The following is a 22,981-nucleotide window of genomic DNA, read 5'->3' as shown; positions in this document are numbered from 1 at the left end:
ATGTTCCCTCTTACCTACTTCATGTAGCTAACATATTCTTGCTTTGTGTTTTCCTCTGATTTAGAAGTTACTGTTGCACAAAAAAACATGCAGATTTAGTTCTACACCATCACTGGTATTATCAGGCTGTATAGCTAGTTACGTTTGCTCTGACTCAGTACGTTTGTTAGCTAGGTAGCTATTAGCATTAGCTAATAGTGTAATTACAGAACGATAGTGGATTAATATTAAGAAGCAAAGTGGAAACAGCATTGTCATCATCAACATCATCGCATGTCAAATCAAATTTTATTTGTCACATGCACCGAATACAACAGGTGTCGACCTTAGTGAATTGCTTACTTACAAGCCCTTAACCAACAATGCTTTAATAACCTTTTCTCAATAGGAGGGCGCTGTTCTCACTTTGTAAAAAATTGTTCCCAAATTAAACTGCCTCGTACTCAATTCTTGCTCGTACAATATGCATATTATTATTACCATTGGATAGAAAACAATCTCTAGTTTCTAAAACCGTTTGAATTATATCTGTGAGTAAAACAGAACTCATTTGGCAGCAAACTTCCTGTCAGGAAGTGAGAAATCTGAAATCGAGGGCTCTGTTCCAGGGTCAGTTTATTAATTTGCATGGAATCTATGGGTCTACATGCACTGCATACGCCTTCCCCTAGATGTCAGTAGGCAGTGAGAATTGGAATGGGGTGTCTAGCTAGATCTGAGGCCGAACAAGAGCTCTTGGAACCGTGGGTGTAGTCTTTTCACCGTTCGTATTGGCGCAAGACAGACCTCAGGATTGCGTTCTGAAAAGCTGTCGTTATAGGCCTTAGATATAAAATCAGAGCCGGATATTCGATATGTGTTAAAAACATCATCAACTAGTTATATTAAACCGACTTATATCCGTTTATATAAGTTTATTCCGATTTTCGGTATTTTCTTTGTGATGCGTTCTGGTGAGTTGGACACTGCTGTGCCGCATGGCTAGCGTTCTACAGATGAAGACGACATTCTACAACCGAGCAACGATTATTCTGGACAAAGGACAACTTGTACAAGATTCTGATGGAAGCTCATCAAATAGTAGGAACGATTTATGATGTTTTTTCGTATATCTGTCGAAAATGTTTAGACGTAATTTGGGCGCTGATTTTGGGCGCTGTATCGCTATAACGTAAGCTGTAAGTCGTACTAAAGTTAATTTAAAAAAATCTAACACAGCGGTTGCATTAAGAACTAGTGTATCTTTAATTTGCTGTCCAACATGTATTTTTTAGTAAAGCTTATGATTAGTTATTTGATTAGAATAGGTGCCTCTCCAAGATTTCTCCTGACAATATTTCTGCATTTTCACTACGTATTCACATTGTTCAACCACGATTTGTGCCGCTAAATATGCACATTTTCGAACAAACTCTATATGTATTGTGTAATATGATGTTATAGGACTGTCATCTGATGAAGTTTGAGAAGGTTAGTGAAAAAATTAATATCTTTTCCTGGTTTATTCGCTATCGCTAACATGTCTTGAATGAAGGCTGCTGTGTGGTAGGCTATTGTAGTAAGCTAATATAATGCTATATTGTGTTTTCGCTGTAAAACACTTAAAAAATCTGAAATATTGTCTGGAATCACAAGATGCCTGTCTTTCATTTGCTGTACGCTGTGTGTTTTTCATAAATGTTTTATGATGAGTATTTAGGTATTTCACATTGGTTTCTGTAGTTATTCTAGCTGCTTTGGTGAGACTACTGCAATGTAAAACTATGATTTATACCTGAAATATGCACATTTTTCGAACAAAACATATGCTATACAATAAATATGTTATCAGACTGTCATCTGATGAAGTTGTTTCTTGGTTAGTGACTATTTATATCTTTATTTGGTCGAATTTGTGATAGCTACCTATGCAGGAAAAAAATTGTGAAAATATGCGGTTGGGTCTTTTGCTATCGTGGTTAGCTAATAGAAATACATAGTGTTTTCCCTGTAAAACATTTTAAAAATCGGAAATGATGGCTGGATTCACAAGATGTGTATCTTTCATCTGGTGTCTTGGACTTGTGATTTCATGATATTTAGATGCTAGTATTTACTTGTGGCGCTATGCTAGGCTATGCTAGTCAGCTTTTTTACTGATGAGGGTGCTCCCGGATCCGGGATTGTGACCAAGTAGAAGTTTTAAGTTAAGAAAATAAATACAAAGTGTTAAGTAAAAAAATAGATACTTAAATAGAAAATAAAAGTACCAAATAATTAAACAGCAGCAGTAAAATAACAAGCGAGGCTCTATAATAGAGGTCGACCGGTTATGATTTTTCAACTCCGATACCGATTGGAGGACCTAAAAAATGCCGATACCGATTAAATCGGCCGATTGTTGTTTATATATTTGTAATAATGACAATTACAACAATACTGAATGAACACTTTTATTTTAACTTAATATAATACATCAATAAAATCAATTTAGTCTAAAATAAATAATGAAACATGTTCAATTTGGTTCAAATAATGCAAAAACAAAGTGTTGGAGACAAAAGTTAAAGTGCAATATGTTCCTTGCTCAGAACATATGAACCTGGTGGTTCATTTTAACATGAGTCTTCAATATTCCCAGGTAAGAAGTTATAGGTTGTAGTTATTATAGGAATTATAGGACTACTTCTCTCTATACCATTTGTATTTCATATACATTTGACTATTGGATGTACTTATAGGCACTATAGTATTGCCAGCCTAATCTGGGGAGTTGATAGGCTTGGAAGTCATAAACAGCGCTGTGCTTGAAGCACTGTTTGAATGCTGCTGCTGCCTACCACCGCTCAGACTGCTCTATCAAATCATAGACTTAATTATAATAAACACACAGAAATACCAGCCTGCTGCTGCCTACCACCGCTCAGACTGCTCTATCAAATCATAGACTTAATTATAATAAACACACAGAAATACCAGCCTGCTGCTGCCTACCACCGCTCAGACTGCTCTATCAAATCATAGACTTAATTATAATAAACACACAGAAATACCAGCCTGCTGCTGCCTACCACCGCTCAGACTGCTCTATCAAATCATAGACTTAATTATAATAAACACACAGAAATACCAGCCTGCTGCTGCCTACCACCGCTCAGACTGCTCTATCAAATCATAGACTTAATTATAATAAACACACAGAAATACCAGCCTGCTGCTGCCTACCACCGCTCAGACTGCTCTATCAAATCATAGACTTAATTATAATAAACACACAGAAATACCAGCCTGCTGCTGCCTACCACCGCTCAGACTGCTCTATCAAATCATAGACTTAATTATAATAAACACACAGAAATACCAGCCTGCTGCCGCCTACCACCGCTCAGACTGCTCTATCAAATCATAGACTTAATTATAATAAACACACAGAAATACCAGCCTGCTGCTGCCTACCACCGCTCAGACTGCTCTATCAAATCATAGACTTAATTATAATAAACACACAAAAATACCAGCCTGCTGCTGCCTACCACCGCTCAGACTGCTCTATCAAATCATAGACTTAATTATAATAAACACACAGAAATACCAGCCTGCTGCTGCCTACCACCGCTCAGACTGCTCTATCAAATCATAGACTTAATTATAATAAACACACAGAAATACCAGCCTGCTGCTGCCTACCACCGCTCAGACTGCTCTATCAAATCATAGACTTAATTATAATAAACACACAGAAATACCACCCTGCTGCTGCCTACCACCGCTCAGACTGCTCTATCAAATCATAGACTTAATTATAATAAACACACAGAAATACCAGCCTGCTGCTGCTGCCTACCACCGCTCAGACTGCTCTATCAAATCATAGACTTAATTATAATAAACACACAGAAATACCAGCCTGCTGCCGCCTACCACCGCTCAGACTGCTCTATCAAATCATAGACTTAATTATAATAAACACACAGAAATACCAGCCTGCTGCTGCCTACCACCGCTCAGACTGCTCTATCAAATCATAGACTTAATTATAATAAACACACAAAAATACCAGCCTGCTGCTGCCTACCACCGCTCAGACTGCTCTATCAAATCATAGACTTAATTATAATAAACACACAGAAATACCAGCCTGCTGCTGCCTACCACCGCTCAGACTGCTCTATCAAATCATAGACTTAATTATAATAAACACACAGAAATACCAGCCTGCTGCTGCCTACCACCGCTCAGACTGCTCTATCAAATCATAGACTTAATTATAATAAACACACAGAAATACCACCCTGCTGCTGCCTACCACCGCTCAGACTGCTCTATCAAATCATAGACTTAATTATAATAAACACACAGAAATACCAGCCTGCTGCTGCTGCCTACCACCGCTCAGACTGCTCTATCAAATCATAGACTTAATTATAATAAACACACAGAAATACCAGCCTGCTGCTGCCTACCACCGCTCAGACTGCTCTATCAAATCATAGACTTAATTATAATAAACACACAGAAATACGAGCGTTTGGTCATTAATATGGTCAAATCTGATTACCGACTGTTATGAAAACTTGAAATCTGCCCTAATTAAATTGGTCAACCTCTTATCTATACAAGGAGTACCGGTACAGAGTCAAATGTGGAGGCTATATACAGGGTGTTACGGTACAGAGTTAATGTGGAGGCTATATACAGGGTGTTACGGTACAGAGTCAATGAGGAGGCTATATACAGGGGGTACCGGTACAGAGTCAATGTGGAGACTATATACAGGGGGTACCGGTACAGAGTCAATGTGGAGGCTATATACAGGGGGTACCGGTACAGAGTCAATGTGGAGGCTATATACAGGGGATACCGGTACAGAGTCAATGTGGAGGCTATATACAGGGGGTATCGGTACAGAGTCAATGTGGAGGCTATATACAGGGTGTTACGGTACAGAGTCAATGTGGAGGCTATATACAGGGTGTTACGGTACAGAGTCAATGTGGAGGCTATATACAGGGTGTTACGGTACAGAGTCAATGTGGAGGCTATATACAGGGGGTACCGGTACAGAGTCAATGTGGAGGCTATATACAGGGTGTTACGGTACAGAGTCAATGTGGAGGCTATATACAGGGTGTTACGGTACAGAGTCAATGTGGAGGCTATATACAGGGTGTTACGGTACAGAGTCAATGTGGAGGCTATATACAGGGTGTTACGGTACAGAGTCAATGTGGAGGCTATATACAGGGTGTTACGGTACAGAGTCAATGTGGAGGCTATATACAGGGTGTTACGGTACAGAGTCAATGTGGAGGCTATATACAGGGTGTTACGGTACAGAGTCAATGTGGAGGCTATATACAGGGGGTACCGGTACAGAGTCAATGTGGAGGCTATATACAGGGGGTACCGGTACAGAGTCAATGTGGAGACTATATACAGGGGGTACCGGAACAGAGTCAATGTGGAGGCTATATACAGGGTGTACCGGTACAGAGTCAATGTGGAGGCTATATACAGGGGGTACCTGTACAGAGTCAATGTGGAGACTATATACAGGGGGTACCGGAACAGAGTCAATGTGGAGGCTATATACAGGGGGGTACCGGTACAGAGTCAATGTGGAGGCTATATACAGGGGGTACCGGTACAGAGTCAATGTGGAGGCTATATACAGGGGGTACTGGTACAGAGTCAATGTGGAGGCTATATACAGGGTGTTAGGGTACAGAGTCAATGTGGAGGCTATATACAGGGTGTTAGGGTACAGAGTCAATGTGGAGGCTATATACAGGGTGTACCGGTACAGAGTCAATGTGGAGGCTATATACAGGGTGTTACGGTATAGAGTCAATGTGGAGGCTATATACAGGGGGTACCGGTACAGAGTCAATGTGGAGGCTATATACAGGGGGTACCGGTACAGAGTCAATGTGGAGGCTATATACAGGTGGTACCGGTACAGAGTCAATGTGGAGGCTATATACAGGGAGTACCGGTACAGAGTCAATGTGGAGGCTATATACAGGGGGTACCGGTACAGAGTCAATGTGGAGGCTATATACAGGGGGTACCGGTACAGAGTCAATGTGGAGGCTATATACAGGGTGTTACGGTACAGAGTCAATGTGGAGGCTATATACAGGGGGTACCGGTACAGAGTCAATGTGGCGGCTATATACAGGGTGTTACGGTACAGAGTCAATGTGGAGGCTATATACAGGGGGTACCGGTACAGAGTCAGTGTGGAGGCTATATACAGGGGGTACCGGTACAGAGTCAATGTGGAGGCTATATACAGGGGGTACCGGTACAGAGTCAATGTGGCGGCTATATACAGGGTGTTACGGTACAGAGTCAATGTGGAGGCTATATACAGGGGGTACCGGTACAGAGTCAGTGTGGAGGCTATATACAGGGGGTACCGGTACAGAGTCAATGTGGAGGCTATATACAGGGGGTACCGGTACAGAGTCAATGTGGAGGCTATATACAGGGTGTTACGGTACAGAGTCAATGTGGAGGCTATATACAGGGTGTTACGGTACAGAGTCAATGTGGAGGCTATATACAGGGGGTACCGGTACAGAGTCAATGTGGAGGCTATATACAGGGGGTACCGGTACAGAGTCAATGTGGAGGCTATATACAGGGGGTACCAGTACAGAGTCAATGTGGAGGCTATATACAAAACATTCTACTGACCTGCGCCTCTCCGCTCTCCATTTAGAAATCTCCTCTGGAGTGTCCAGCTTGATTCTCTTTGCCCCTGGGGCGTGGTTCTACAGGAGATAGTACAGGAGGTTAAACACATGGTTCCAGACAGGAGATGGTACAGGAGGAGGTTAAACACATGGTTCCAGACAGGAGGAGGTTAAACGCATGGTTCCAGACAGGAGGAGGTTAAACACATGGTTCCAGACAGGAGGAGGTTAAACACATGGTTCCAGACAGGAGGAGGTTAAACACATGGTTCCAGACAGGAGGAGGTTAAACGCATGGTTCTACAGGAGATGATACAGGAGGTTAAACACATGGTTCCAGACAGGAGGAGGTTAAACACATGGTTCCAGACAGGAGGAGGTTAAACACATGGTTCCAGACAGGAGGAGGTTAAACACATGGTTCCAGACAGGAGGAGGTTACACATGGTTCCAGACAGGAGGAGGTTAAACACATGGTTCCAGACAGGAGGAGGTTAAACACATGGTTCCAGACAGGAGGAGGTTAAACGCATGGTTCTACAGGAGATGGTACAGGAGGAGGTTAAACACATGGTTCTACAGGAGATGGTACAGGAGGAGGTTAAACGCATGGTTCCAGACAGGAGGAGGTTAAACACATGGTTCCAGACAGGAGGAGGTTAAACACATGGTTCTACAGGAGATGGTACAGGAGGAGGTTAAACACATGGTTCTACAGGAGATGGTACAGGAGGAGGTTAAACGCATGGTTCCAGACAGGAGGAGGTTAAACACATGGTTCCAGACAGGAGGAGGTTAAACACATGGTTCCAGACAGGAGGAGGTTAAACACATGGTTCCAGACAGGAGGAGGTTAAACACATGGTTCCAGACAGGAGGAGGTTAAACACATGGTTCCAGACAGGAGGAGGTTAAACACATGGTTCCAGACAGGAGGAGGTTAAACACATGGTTCCAGACAGGAGGAGGTTAAACACATGGTTCCAGACAGGAGGAGGTTAAACACATGGTTCCAGACAGGAGGAGGTTAAACGCATGGTTCCAGACAGGAGGAGGTTAAACACATGGTTCCAGACAGGAGGAGGTTAAACACATGGTTCCAGACAGGAGGAGGTTAAACACATGGTTCCAGACAGGAGGAGGTTAAACGCATGGTTCCAGACAGGAGGAGGTTAAACACATGGTTCTACAGGAGGAGGTTAAACACATGGTTCCAGACAGGAGGAGGTTAAACGCATGGTTCCAGACAGGAGGAGGTTAAACGCATGGTTCCAGACAGGAGGAGGTTAAACACATGGTTCTACAGGAGATGGTACAGGAGGAGGTTAAACACATGGTTCCAGACAGGAGGAGGTTAAACACATGGTTCTACAGGAGGAGGTTAAACACATGGTTCCAGACAGGAGGAGGTTAAACACATGGTTCCAGACAGGAGGAGGTTAAACACATGGTTCCAGACAGGAGGAGGTTAAACACATGGTTCCAGACAGGAGGAGGTTAAACACATGGTTCCAGACAGGAGATGGTTAAACACATGGTTCCAGACAGGAGGAGGTTAAACGCATGGTTCCAGACAGGAGGAGGTTAAACGCATGGTTCCAGACAGGAGGAGGTTAAACACATGGTTCTACAGGAGGAGGTTAAACACATGGTTCCAGACAGGAGATGGTTAAACACATGGTTCCAGACAGGAGGAGGTTAAACACATGGTTCCAGACAGGAGATGGTACAGGAGGAGGTTAAACACATGGTTCTACAGGAGGAGGTTAAACACATGGTTCCAGACAGGAGATGGTTAAACACATGGTTCCAGACAGGAGGAGGTTAAACACATGGTTCCAGACAGGAGGAGGTTAAACACATGGTTCTACAGGAGGAGGTTAAACGCATGGTTCCAGACAGGAGGAGGTTAAACACATGGTTCCAGACAGGAGGAGGTTAAACACATGGTTCCAGACAGGAGGAGGTTAAACACATGGTTCTACAGGAGGAGGTTAATGCTTATAGAAATACATGTATAGAAGCAACACTGACAGTTGTGGCTGCTTTGTGTGATGTATTGTTGTCTCTACCTTCTTGACGTTTGTGCTGTTGACTGTGCCCAATAATGTTTCTACCATGTTGTTATGTGTTGCTGACTTGATATGTTGTTGTCTTAGGTCTCTCGTTATGTGGTGTTGTCTCTCTTGTTGTCATGTGCACTTTGTCAAATATTTATACTGTATGTATTTTTAATCCCAGGCCCCAGTCCCCGCAGGAGGCCTTTTGCTAGGCCGTCATTGTAAATAAGAATTTGTTCTTTACCGACTTGCCTAGTTAAATAAAGGTTCAATAAAATAAAAAAATATACAGAAGAGGTTAATGCTTGGTTCTATACAGATGAGGGGTTGATGGGTAATAGCTGAGGCTGGCGGTCTACTTACATTTTTCCAGTGAATGTTGACCAGCTTCTCATGAGCAGTGAAGCTGCAGTCTTCAACCGAGCACTATAAAACAGAAGTCTCTTTTACTAAAGGTAGACTAACACAAGGCTTTGCCTGTTTTACTACAGGTAGACTAACACAAGGCTTTGCCTGTTTTACTACAGGTAGACTAACACAAGGCTTTGCCCGTTTTACTAAAGGTAGACTAACACAAGGCTTTGCCCGTTTTACTAAAGGTAGACTAACACAAGGCTTTGCCCGTTTTACTAAAGGTAGACTAACACAAGGCTTTGCCCGTTTTACTAAAGGTAGACTAACACAAGGCTTTGCCCGTTTTACTAAAGGTAGACTAACACAAGGCTTTGCCCGTTTTACTAAAGGTAGACTAACACAAGGCTTTGCCCGTTTTACTAAAGGTAGACTAACACAAGGCTTTGCCCGTTTTACTACAGGTAGACTAACACAAGGCTTTGCCTGTTTTACTAAAGGTAGACTAACACAAGGCTTTGCCTGTTTTACTAAAGGTAGACTAACACAAGGCTTTGCCTGTTTTACTAAAGGTAGACTAACACAAGGCTTTGCCTGTTTTACTAAAGGTAGACTAACACAAGGCTTTGCCTGTTTTACTAAAGGTAGACTAACACAAGGCTTTGCCTGTTTTACTAAAGGTAGACTAACACAAGGCTTTGCCTGTTTTACTAAAGGTAGACTAACACAAGGCTTTGCCTGTTTTACTAAAGGTAGACTAACACAAGGCTTTGCCTGTTTTACTAAAGGTAGACTAACACAAGGCTTTGCCTGTTTTACTAAAGGTAGACTAACACAAGGCTTTGCCTGTTTTACTAAAGGTAGACTAACACAAGGCTTTGCCTGTTTTACTAAAGGTAGACTAACACAAGGCTTTGCCTGTTTTACTAAAGGTAGACTAACACAAGGCTTTGCCTGTTTTACTAAAGGTAGACTAACACAAGGCTTTGCCTGTTTTACTAAAAGGTAGACTTACACAAGGCTTTGCCCGTTTTACTAAAGGTAGACTAACACAAGGCTTTGCCTGTTTTACTAAAGGTAGACTAACACAAGGCTTTGCCTGTTTTACTAAAGGTAGACTAACACAAGGCTTTGCCTGTTTTACTAAAAGGTAGACTAACACAAGGCATTGCCTGTTTTACTAAAAGGTAGACTAACACAAGGCTTTGCCCGTTTTACTAAAGGTAGACTAACACAAGGCTTTGCCTGTTTTACTAAAAGGTAGACTAACACAAGGCTTTGCCTGTTTTACTAAAGGTAGACTAACACAAGGCTTTGCCTGTTTTACTAAAGGTAGACTAACACAAGGCTTTGCCTGTTTTACTAAAAGGTAGACTAACACAAGGCTTTGCCTGTTTTACTAAAGGTAGACTAACACAAGGCTTTGCCTGTTTTACTAAAGGTAGACTAACACAAGGCTTTGCCTGTTTTACTAAAGGTAGACTAACACAAGGCTTTGCCTGTTTTACTACAGGTAGACTAACAACGGAACTGCTTTCTCTGGAACAGGCCCAGATCCCTGTGATTTGCGTGAAGAGGTGGAGAAAAAGGGGCCGTAGGGCGGACAGCCTTCTGAAAACTCGTAGGTGATGGAATAAAACCCCACTCCCTTCCATTCTGCAGACCTGCCATCTTTGGACAATAAAATCAATGAGTTACGCAGAAGATTAACCTACCAACGGGACATTCAAAACTGTAATATCTGATGCTTCACAGAGACGTGGCTGAACGACGACAACTATCAACATACAGCTGGCTGGTTACACGCTGCACCGGCAGGCTGTGACACTATCAACATACAGCTGGCTGGTTATACGCTGCACCGGCAGGCTGTGACACTATCAACATACAGCTGGCTGGTTATACGCTGCACCGGCAGGCTGTGACACTATCAACATACAGCTGGCTGGTTATACGCTGCACCGGCAGGCTGTGACACTATCAACATACAGCTGGCTGGTTATACGCTGCACCGGCAGGCTGTGATACTATCAACATACAGCTGGCTGGTTATACGCTGCACCGGCAGGCTGTGACACTATCAACATACAGCTGGCTGGTTATACGCTGCACCGGCAGGCTGTGATACTATCAACATACAGCTGGCTGGTTATACGCTGCTCCAGCAGGCTGTGACACTATCAACATACAGCTGGCTGGTTATACGCTGTACCGGCAGGCTGTGACACTATCAACATACAGCTGGCTGGTTATACGCTGCTCCAGCAGGCTGTGACACTATCAACATACAGCTGGCTGGTTATACGCTGCACCGGCAGGCTGTGACACTATCAACATACAGCTGGCTGGTTATACGCTGCACCGGCAGGCTGTGACACTATCAACATACAGCTGGCTGGTTATACGCTGTACCGGCAGGCTGTGACACTATCAACATACAGCTGGCTGGTTATACGCTGCACCGGCAGGCTGTGATACTATCAACATACAGCTGGCTGGTTATACGCTGCACCGGCAGGCTGTGATACTATCAACATACAGCTGGCTGGTTATACGCTGCACCGGCAGGCTGTGACACTATCAACATACAGCTGGCTGGTTATACGCTGCACCGGCAGGCTGTGACACTATCAACATACAGCTGGCTGGTTATACGCTGCACCGGCAGGCTGTGACACTATCAACATACAGCTGGCTGGTTATACGCTGCACCGGCAGGCTGTGACACTATCAACATACAGCTGGCTGGTTATACGCTGCACCGGCAGGCTGTGACACTATCAACATACAGCTGGCTGGTTATACGCTGCACCGCAGGCTGTGACACTATCAACATACAGCTGGCTGGTTATACGCTGCACCGCAGGCTGTGACACTATCAACATACAGCTGGCTGGTTATACGCTGCACCGGCAGGCTGTGATACTATCAACATACAGCTGGCTGGTTATACGCTGCACCGGCAGGCTGTGACACTATCAACATACAGCTGGCTGGTTATACGCTGCACCGGCAGGCTGTGACACTATCAACATACAGCTGGCTGGTTATACGCTGTACCGGCAGGCTGTGACACTATCAACATACAGCTGGCTGGTTATACGCTGCACCGGCAGGCTGTGACACTATCAACATACAGCTGGCTGGTTATACGCTGCACCGGCAGGCTGTGACACTATCAACATACAGCTGGCTGGTTATACGCTGCACCGGCAGGCTGTGACACTATCAACATACAGCTGGCTGGTTATACGCTGCACCGGCAGGCTGTGACACTATCAACATACAGCTGGCTGGTTATACGCTGCACCGCAGGCTGTGACACTATCAACATACAGCTGGCTGGTTATACGCTGCACCGGCAGGCTGTGACACTATCAACATACAGCTGGCTGGTTATACGCTGCACCGGCAGGCTGTGACACTATCAACATACAGCTGGCTGGTTATACGCTGCACCGGCAGGCTGTGACACTATCAACATACAGCTGGCTGGTTATACGCTGCACCGGCAGGCTGTGACACTATCAACATACAGCTGGCTGGTTATACGCTGCACCGGCAGGCTGTGACACTATCAACATACAGCTGGCTGGTTATACGCTGCACCGGCAGGCTGTGACACTATCAACATACAGCTGGCTGGTTATACGCTGCACCGGCAGGCTGTGACACTATCAACATACAGCTGGCTGGTTATACGCTGCACCGGCAGGCTGTGACACTATCAACATACAGCTGGCTGGTTATACGCTGCACCGGCAGGCTGTGACACTATCAACATACAGCTGGCTGGTTATACGCTGCACCGGCAGGCTGTGACACTATCAACATACAGCTGGCTGGTTATACGCTGTACCGGCAGGCTGTGACACTATCAACATACAGCTGGCTGGTTATACGCTGCACCGGCAGGAGAGAACACTATCAACATACAGCTGGCTGGTTATACGCTGCACCGGCAGGCTGTGACACTATCAACATACAGCTGGCTGGTTATACGCTGCACCGGCAGGCTGTGACACTATCAACATACAGCTGGCTGGTTATACGCTGCACCGGCAGGCTGTGACACTATCAACATACAGCTGGCTGGTTATACGCTGCACCGGCAGGCTGTGACACTATCAACATACAGCTGGCTGGTTATACGCTGCACCGGCAGGCTGTGACACTATCAACATACAGCTGGCTGGTTATACGCTGCACCGGCAGGCTGTGACACTATCAACATACAGCTGGCTGGTTATACGCTGCACCGGCAGGCTGTGACACTATCAACATACAGCTGGCTGGTTATACGCTGCACCGGCAGGCTGTGACACTATCAACATACAGCTGGCTGGTTATACGCTGCTCCAGCAGGCTGTGACACTATCAACATACAGCTGGCTGGTTATACGCTGCACCGGCAGGCTGTGACACTATCAACATACAGCTGGCTGGTTATACGCTGCACCGGCAGGCTGTGACACTATCAACATACAGCTGGCTGGTTATACGCTGCACCGGCAGGCTGTGACACTATCAACATACAGCTGGCTGGTTATACGCTGCACCGGCAGGCTGTGACACTATCAACATACAGCTGGCTGGTTATACGCTGCACCGGCAGGATGTGACACTATCAACATACAGCTGGCTGGTTATACGCTGCACCGGCAGGCTGTGGCACTATCAACATACAGCTGGCTGGTTATACGCTGCACCGGCAGGCTGTGACACTATCAACATACAGCTGGCTGGTTATACGCTGCACCGGCAGGCTGTGACACTATCAACATACAGCTGGCTGGTTATACGCTGCACCGGCAGGCTGTGACACTATCAACATACAGCTGGCTGGTTATACGCTGCACCGGCAGGCTGTGATACTATCAACATACAGCTGGCTGGTTATACGCTACACCGGCAGGCTGTGACACTATCAACATACAGCTGGCTGGTTATACGCTGCACCGGCAGGCTGTGACACTATCAACATACAGCTGGCTGGTTATACGCTGCACCGGCAGGCTGTGACACTATCAACATACAGCTGGCTGGTTATACGCTGCACCGGCAGGCTGTGACACTATCAACATACAGCTGGCTGGTTATACGCTGTACCGGCAGGCTGTGACACTATCAACATACAGCTGGCTGGTTATACGCTGCACCGGCAGGAGAGAACACTATCAACATACAGCTGGCTGGTTATACGCTGCACCGGCAGGCTGTGACACTATCAACATACAGCTGGCTGGTTATACGCTGCACCGGCAGGCTGTGACACTATCAACATACAGCTGGCTGGTTATACGCTGCACCGGCAGGCTGTGACACTATCAACATACAGCTGGCTGGTTATACGCTGCACCGGCAGGCTGTGACACTATCAACATACAGCTGGCTGGTTATACGCTGCACCGGCAGGCTGTGACACTATCAACATACAGCTGGCTGGTTATACGCTGCACCGGCAGGCTGTGACACTATCAACATACAGCTGGCTGGTTATACGCTGCACCGGCAGGCTGTGACACTATCAACATACAGCTGGCTGGTTATACGCTGCACCGGCAGGCTGTGACACTATCAACATACAGCTGGCTGGTTATACGCTGCTCCAGCAGGCTGTGACACTATCAACATACAGCTGGCTGGTTATACGCTGCACCGGCAGGCTGTGACACTATCAACATACAGCTGGCTGGTTATACGCTGCACCGGCAGGCTGTGACACTATCAACATACAGCTGGCTGGTTATACGCTGCACCGGCAGGCTGTGACACTATCAACATACAGCTGGCTGGTTATACGCTGCACCGGCAGGCTGTGACACTATCAACATACAGCTGGCTGGTTATACGCTGCACCGGCAGGATGTGACACTATCAACATACAGCTGGCTGGTTATACGCTGCACCGGCAGGCTGTGGCACTATCAACATACAGCTGGCTGGTTATACGCTGCACCGGCAGGCTGTGACACTATCAACATACAGCTGGCTGGTTATACGCTGCACCGGCAGGCTGTGACACTATCAACATACAGCTGGCTGGTTATACGCTGCACCGGCAGGCTGTGACACTATCAACATACAGCTGGCTGGTTATACGCTGCACCGGCAGGCTGTGATACTATCAACATACAGCTGGCTGGTTATACGCTACACCGGCAGGCTGTGACACTATCAACATACAGCTGGCTGGTTATACGCTGCACCGGCAGGCTGTGACACTATCAACATACAGCTGGCTGGTTATACGCTGCACCGGCAGGCTGTGACACTATCAACATACAGCTGGCTGGTTATACGCTGCACCGGCAGGCTGTGACACTATCAACATACAGCTGGCTGGTTATACGCTGCACCGGCAGGCTGTGACACTATCAACATACAGCTGGCTGGTTATACGCTGTACCGGCAGGCTGTGACACTATCAACATACAGCTGGCTGGTTATACGCTGCACCGGCAGGCTGTGACACTATCAACATACAGCTGGCTGGTTATACGCTGCACCGGCAGGCTGTGACACTATCAACATACAGCTGGCTGGTTATACGCTGCACCGGCAGGCTGTGACACTATCAACATACAGCTGGCTGGTTATACGCTGCACCGGCAGGCTGTGACACTATCAACATACAGCTGGCTGGTTATACGCTGCACCGGCAGGCTGTGACACTATCAACATACAGCTGGCTGGTTATACGCTGCACCGGCAGGCTGTGACACTATCAACATACAGCTGGCTGGTTATACGCTGCACCGGCAGGCTGTGACACTATCAACATACAGCTGGCTGGTTATACGCTGCACCGGCAGGCTGTGACACTATCAACATACAGCTGGCTGGTTATACGCTGCACCGGCAGGCTGTGACACTATCAACATACAGCTGGCTGGTTATACGCTGCACCGGCAGGCTGTGACACTATCAACATACAGCTGGCTGGTTATACGCTGTACCGGCAGGCTGTGACACTATCAACATACAGCTGGCTGGTTATACGCTGCACCGGCAGGCTGTGACACTATCAACATACAGCTGGCTGGTTATACGCTGCACCGGCAGGCTGTGATACTATCAACATACAGCTGGCTGGTTATACGCTGCACCGGCAGGCTGTGACACTATCAACATACAGCTGGCTGGTTATACGCTGCACCGGCAGGCTGTGACACTATCAACATACAGCTGGCTGGTTATACGCTGCACCGGCAGGCTGTGACACTATCAACATACAGCTGGCTGGTTATACGCTGCACCGGCAGGCTGTGACACTATCAACATACAGCTGGCTGGTTATACGCTGCACCGGCAGGCTGTGACACTATCAACATACAGCTGGCTGGTTATACGCTGCACCGGCAGGCTGTGACACTATCAACATACAGCTGGCTGGTTATACGCTGCACCGGCAGGAGAGAACACTATCAACATACAGCTGGCTGGTTATACGCTGTACCGACAGGAGAGAACACTATCAACATACAGCTGGCTGGTTATACGCTGCACCGGCAGGCTGTGACACTATCAACATACAGCTGGCTGGTTATACGCTGTACCGGCAGGCTGTGACACTATCAACATACAGCTGGCTGGTTATACGCTGCACCGGCAGGCTGTGACACTATCAACATACAGCTGGCTGGTTATACGCTGCACCGGCAGGCTGTGACACTATCAACATACAGCTGGCTGGTTATACGCTGTACCGGCAGGCTGTGACACTATCAACATACAGCTGGCTGGTTATACGCTGCACCGGCAGGCTGTGACACTATCAACATACAGCTGGCTGGTTATACGCTGCACCGGCAGGCTGTGACACTATCAACATACAGCTGGCTGGTTATACGCTGCACCGGCAGGCTGTGACACTATCAACATACAGCTGGCTGGTTATACGCTGCACCGGCAGGCTGTGACACTATCAACATACAGCTGGCTGGTTATACGCTGCACCGGCAGGCTGTGACACTATCAACATACAGCTGGCTGGTTATACGCTGCACCGGCAGGCTGTGACACTATCAACATACAGCTGGCTGGTTATACGCTGCACCGGCAGGCTGTGACACTATCAACATACAGCTGGCTGGTTATACGCTGCACCGGCAGGCTGTGACACTATCAACATACAGCTGGCTGGTTATACGCTGCACCGGCAGGCTGTGACACTATCAACATACAGCTGGCTGGTTATACGCTGCACCGGCAGGCTGTGACACTATCAACATACAGCTGGCTGGTTATACGCTGCACCGGCAGGCTGTGACACTATCAACATACAGCTGGCTGGTTATACGCTGCACCGGCAGGCTGTGACACTATCAACATACAGCTGGCTGGTTATACGCTGCACCGGCAGGCTGTGACACTATCAACATACAGCTGGCTGGTTATACGCTGCACCGGCAGGCTGTGACACTATCAACATACAGCTGGCTGGTTATACGCTGCACCGGCAGGCTGTGACACTATCAACATACAGCTGGCTGGTTATACGCTGCACCGGCAGGCTGTGACACTATCAACATACAGCTGGCTGGTTATACGCTGCACCGGCAGGCTGTGACACTATCAACATACAGCTGGCTGGTTATACGCTGCACCGGCAGGCTGTGACACTATCAACATACAGCTGGCTGGTTATACGCTGCACCGGCAGGCTGTGACACTATCAACATACAGCTGGCTGGTTATACGCTGCACCGGCAGGCTGTGACACTATCAACATACAGCTGGCTGGTTATACGCTGCACCGGCAGGCTGTGACACTATCAACATACAGCTGGCTGGTTATACGATGCACCGGCAGGAGAGAACACTATCAACATACAGCTGGCTGGTTATACGCTGCACCGGCAGGCTGTGATACTATCAACATACAGCTGGCTGGTTATACGCTGCACCGGCAGGCTGTGACACTATCAACATACAGCTGGCTGGTTATACGCTGCACCGGCAGGCTGTGACACTATCAACATACAGCTGGCTGGTTATACGCTGCACCGGCAGGCTGTGACACTATCAACATACAGCTGGCTGGTTATACGCTGCACCGGCAGGCTGTGACACTATCAACATACAGCTGGCTGGTTATACGCTGCACCGGCAGGCTGTGACACTATCAACATACAGCTGGCTGGTTATACGATGCACCGGCAGGCTGTGACACTATCAACATACAGCTGGCTGGTTATACGCTGCACCGGCAGGCTGTGACACTATCAACATACAGCTGGCTGGTTATACGCTGCACCGGCAGGCTGTGACACTATCAACATACAGCTGGCTGGTTATACGCTGCACCGGCAGGCTGTGACACTATCAACATACAGCTGGCTGGTTATACGCTGCACCGGCAGGCTGTGACACTATCAACATACAGCTGGCTGGTTATACGCTGCACCGGCAGGCTGTGACACTATCAACATACAGCTGGCTGGTTATACGCTGCACCGGCAGGCTGTGACACTATCAACATACAGCTGGCTGGTTATACGCTGCACCGGCAGGCTGTGACACTATCAACATACAGCTGGCTGGTTATACGCTGCACCGGCAGGCTGTGACACTATCAACATACAGCTGGCTGGTTATACGCTGCACCGGCAGGCTGTGACACTATCAACATACAGCTGGCTGGTTATACGCTGCACCGGCAGGCTGTGACACTATCAACATACAGCTGGCTGGTTATACGCTGCACCGGAAGGCTGTGACACTATCAACATACAGCTGGCTGGTTATACGCTGCACCGGCAGGCTGTGACACTATCAACATACAGCTGGCTGGTTATACGCTGCACCGGCAGGCTGTGACACTATCAACATACAGCTGGCTGGTTATACGCTGCACCGGCAGGCTGTGACACTATCAACATACAGCTGGCTGGTTATACGCTGCACCGGCAGGAGAGAACACTATCAACATACAGCTGGCTGGTTATACGCTGCACCGGCAGGCTGTGACACTATCAACATACAGCTGGCTGGTTATACGCTGCACCGGCAGGCTGTGACACTATCAACATACAGCTGGCTGGTTATACGCTGCACCGGCAGGCTGTGACACTATCAACATACAGCTGGCTGGTTATACGCTGCACCGGCAGGCTGTGATACTATCAACATACAGCTGGCTGGTTATACGCTGCACCGGCAGGCTGTGACACTATCAACATACAGCTGGCTGGTTATACGCTGCACCGGCAGGCTGTGACACTATCAACATACAGCTGGCTGGTTATACGCTGCACCGGCAGGCTGTGACACTATCAACATACAGCTGGCTGGTTATACGCTGCACCGGCAGGAGAGAACACTATCAACATACAGCTGGCTGGTTATACGCTGCACCGGCAGGCTGTGACACTATCAACATACAGCTGGCTGGTTATACGCTGCACCGGCAGGCTGTGACACTATCAACATACAGCTGGCTGGTTATACGCTGCACTGGCAGGCTGTGACACTATCAACATACAGCTGGCTGGTTATACGCTGCACCGGCAGGCTGTGACACTATCAACATACAGCTGGCTGGTTATACGATGCACCGGCAGGCTGTGACACTATCAACATACAGCTGGCTGGTTATACGCTGCACCGGCAGGCTGTGACACTATCAACATACAGCTGGCTGGTTATACGCTGCACCGGCAGGAGAGAACACTATCAACATACAGCTGGCTGGTTATACGCTGCACCGGCAGGCTAGAACAGCGGCGTCTGGAATAAATTAATTACATTTAAAAAACTCTGGACCACCTTTACTCCACACACAGAGACACATACCAAGCTCTCCCTCCCTCTGGCGAATCTGACCATAATTATAATCACCTGATTCCTGCTTATCAGCAAAAACTAAAGCAAGAAGTACCAGTAAGTAGATCAATAAAAAGTGGTCAGATGACGCAGATGCTAAGCTGCAGGACTGTTTTGCTAGCAGACTGGAATATGTTCCGGGATTCTGCCGATGGCATTGAGGAGTACACCACATCAGTCATTGGCTTCATCAACAAGTGCATTAATAACGATGTCCCCACAGTGACCGTACATACCCCAAACAGAAGATGGATTACAGGCAACATCCACACTGAGCTGAAGGCTAGAGCGAACGCTTTCAAGGAGCAGGACTAACCCGGAAGCTTACAAGAAATTCCGCAATGCCCTCTGACGAACCATTAAAACAGGTAAAGCTTCAACACAGGACTAAGATCAAATCATACTACACCGGCTCCGACGCTCGTGGGATGTGGCAGAACTCGCAAACAATTACAGACTACATCAGGGAAGCAGTCGAGAGCTGCCCAGTGACATGAACTAAACTACTTCTATACTCGCGTCGAGGCAAATAAGACCGAAACATGCATGAGAACACCAGCTGTTCTGGAAGACCGTGATCACACTCTCCGCAGCCGATGTGAGTAAGACCTTAAAACATGTCAACATTCAAAAGGCCGCAGGGCCAGACGGATTACCAGTATGTGTACTGCGAGCATGCGCTGACCAACTGGCAAGTGTCTTCACTGACATTTTCAACCTCTCCCTGTCCGAGTCTGTAATACCAACATGTTTCAAGCTGTTATGGGATTTTTATTGATAATGACTAAATGATTTATACATTTCACTTAGAATTATAACTAAACAGAATACGACTATGTTACTGTATGGATGTATGACTCTTACTATAATCATAATACTGAATATAATGTGTGGAGTTTTAGTCCAGAATTATAACAAGGATTTTCTGTTCCTTGTTAGAAAGAATGGAGTCATCGTCAGACAGGCTGGAATGATGTGTTCCTTACAGGACATCCTGTCTCTACCCATCATCAGACAGGCTGGAATGCTGTGTTCCTTACAGGACATCCTGTCTCTACCCATCATCAGACAGGCTGGAATGCTGTGTTCCTTACAGGACATCCTGTCTCTACCCAGGGAGGGGAGAGACCTGTCTCTACCCATCGTCAGACCGGCTGGAATGATGTGTTCCTTACAGGACATCCTGTCTCTACCCAGGGAGGGGAGAGACCTTGGGCTGGGAATGCTGTGTTCCTTACAGGACATCCTGTCTCTACCCAGGGAGGGGAGAGACCTTGGGCTGGGAATGCTGTGTTCCTTACAGGACATCCTGTCTCTACCCAGGGAGGGGAGAGACCTTGGGCTGGGAATGCTGTGTTCCTTACAGGACATCCTGTCTCTACCCAGGGAGGGGAGAGACCTTGGGCTGGGAATGCTGTGTTCCTTACAGGACATCCTGTCTCTACCCAGGGAGGGGAGAGACCTTGGGCTGGGAATGCTGTGTTCCTTACAGGACATCCTGTCTCTACCCAGGGAGGGGAGAGACCTTGGGCTGGGAATGCTGTGTTCCTTACAGGACATTCTGTCTCTACCCAGGGAGGGGAGAGACCTTGGGCTGGTCATATATTGTGTTCCTTACAGGACATCCTGTCTCTACCCAGGGAGGGGAGAGACCTTGGGCTGGTCATAGATTGTGTTCCTTACAGGACATCCTGTCTCTACCCAGGGAGGGGAGAGACCTTGGGCTGGTCATATATTGTGTTCCTTACAGGACATCCTGTCTCTACCCAGGGAGGGGAGAGACCTTGGGCTGGTCATATATTGTGTTCCTTACAGGACATTCTGTCTCTACCCAGGGAGGGGAGAGACCTTGGGCTGGTCATATATTGTGTTCCTTACAGGACATCCTGTCTCTACCCAGGGAGGGGAGAGACCTTGGGCTGGTCATATATTGTTTACCAGGTGGCAGACAATGTAAGGAGGCTGTCAACTGTATCACCATTGTATCTGAGAGGAGGTAGGACATTTTAAAACCTATGACGTCATTATTATTATATAACCTGATGTAAATTGTACTATGGTCAGTACTCTCGAGAATAAACGCTATTGATTGATTGATTTTGAGACTGGTTTCTGTCCATTTTATGCAAATAAGTATCTAACAAATTCTTATGAATGGGCAGAGTGTTTTAATTGAATTGATTGATGAACATATAAGAATTAAATTCCTTTTAACACAAGCAGACCACCATAGAACCTGTGCCCAAGAACACGAAGGTAACCTGCCTAAACAACTACCGCCCTGTAGCACTCACGTCTGTAGCCATGAAGTGCTTTGAAAGGCTGGTCATGGCTCACATCAACACCATTATCCCAGAAACCCTAGACCCACTCCAATTTGCATACCACCCCAACAGATCCACAGATGATGCAATCTCTATTGCACTCCACACTTCCATTTCCCACCTGGACAAAATTAACACCTATGTGAGAATGCTGTTCATTGACGACAGCTCAGCGTTCAACACCATAGTGCCCTCAAAGCTCATCACTAAGCTAAGGACCCTGGGACTAAACACCTCCCTCTGCAACTGGATCCTGGAGTTCCTGACGGGCCGCCCCCAGGTGGTAAGAGTAGGTAACAACACAACCGCCACGCTGATCCTCAACACAGGAGCCCCTCAGGGGTGCGTGCTTGGGCCCTCCTGTACTCCCTGTTCCCTCATGACTGCATGGCCAGGCACGACTCCATCATTAAGTTTGCTGATGACACAACAGTGGTAGGCCTGATCACCGACAACGACGAGACAGCCTATAGGGAGGAGGTCAGAGACCTGGCCGGGTGGTGCCAGGACAACAACCTCTCCCTCAACGTAACCAAGACTAAGGAGATGATTGTGGACTACAGGAAAAGGAGGACCGAGCACGCCCCCATTCTCATCGACGGGGCTGCAGTGGAGCAGGTTGAGAGCTTCAAGTTCCTTGGTCACCACATCAACAACAAACTAACATTGTCCAAGCACACCAAGGCAGTCGTGAAGAGGGCATGACAAAACCTATTCCCCCTCAGGAGACAAAGGATTT

At 47.5% G+C, this 22,981-nt stretch overlaps 1 protein-coding gene across 2 annotated transcripts in view; it reads right to left on the bottom strand.

Annotated features, from left to right (window-relative positions):
* Positions 1–22,981, bottom strand: part of LOC120036996 (nuclear fragile X mental retardation-interacting protein 1-like) — a 45,139-nt gene that overhangs the window by 14,234 nt on the left and 7,924 nt on the right. For both annotated transcript variants that reach the window (XM_038983235.1, XM_038983236.1), the window contains exons 4-5: positions 9,104–9,166; positions 6,682–6,758 (exon numbers count right to left, since the gene is read on the bottom strand). In XM_038983235.1, the coding sequence (XP_038839163.1) occupies positions 6,682–6,758; positions 9,104–9,166 (140 nt within the window). The remainder of the gene's footprint in view (positions 1–6,681; positions 6,759–9,103; positions 9,167–22,981) is intronic.

The sequence above is a fragment of the Salvelinus namaycush genome, unplaced genomic scaffold, assembly GCF_016432855.1.
Source record: "Salvelinus namaycush isolate Seneca unplaced genomic scaffold, SaNama_1.0 Scaffold154, whole genome shotgun sequence".
Lineage (NCBI taxonomy): Eukaryota > Metazoa > Chordata > Actinopteri > Salmoniformes > Salmonidae > Salvelinus > Salvelinus namaycush.
Note: the sequence above shows the minus strand (reverse complement) of the source record. Positions and strands in the feature narration are given on the sequence as shown.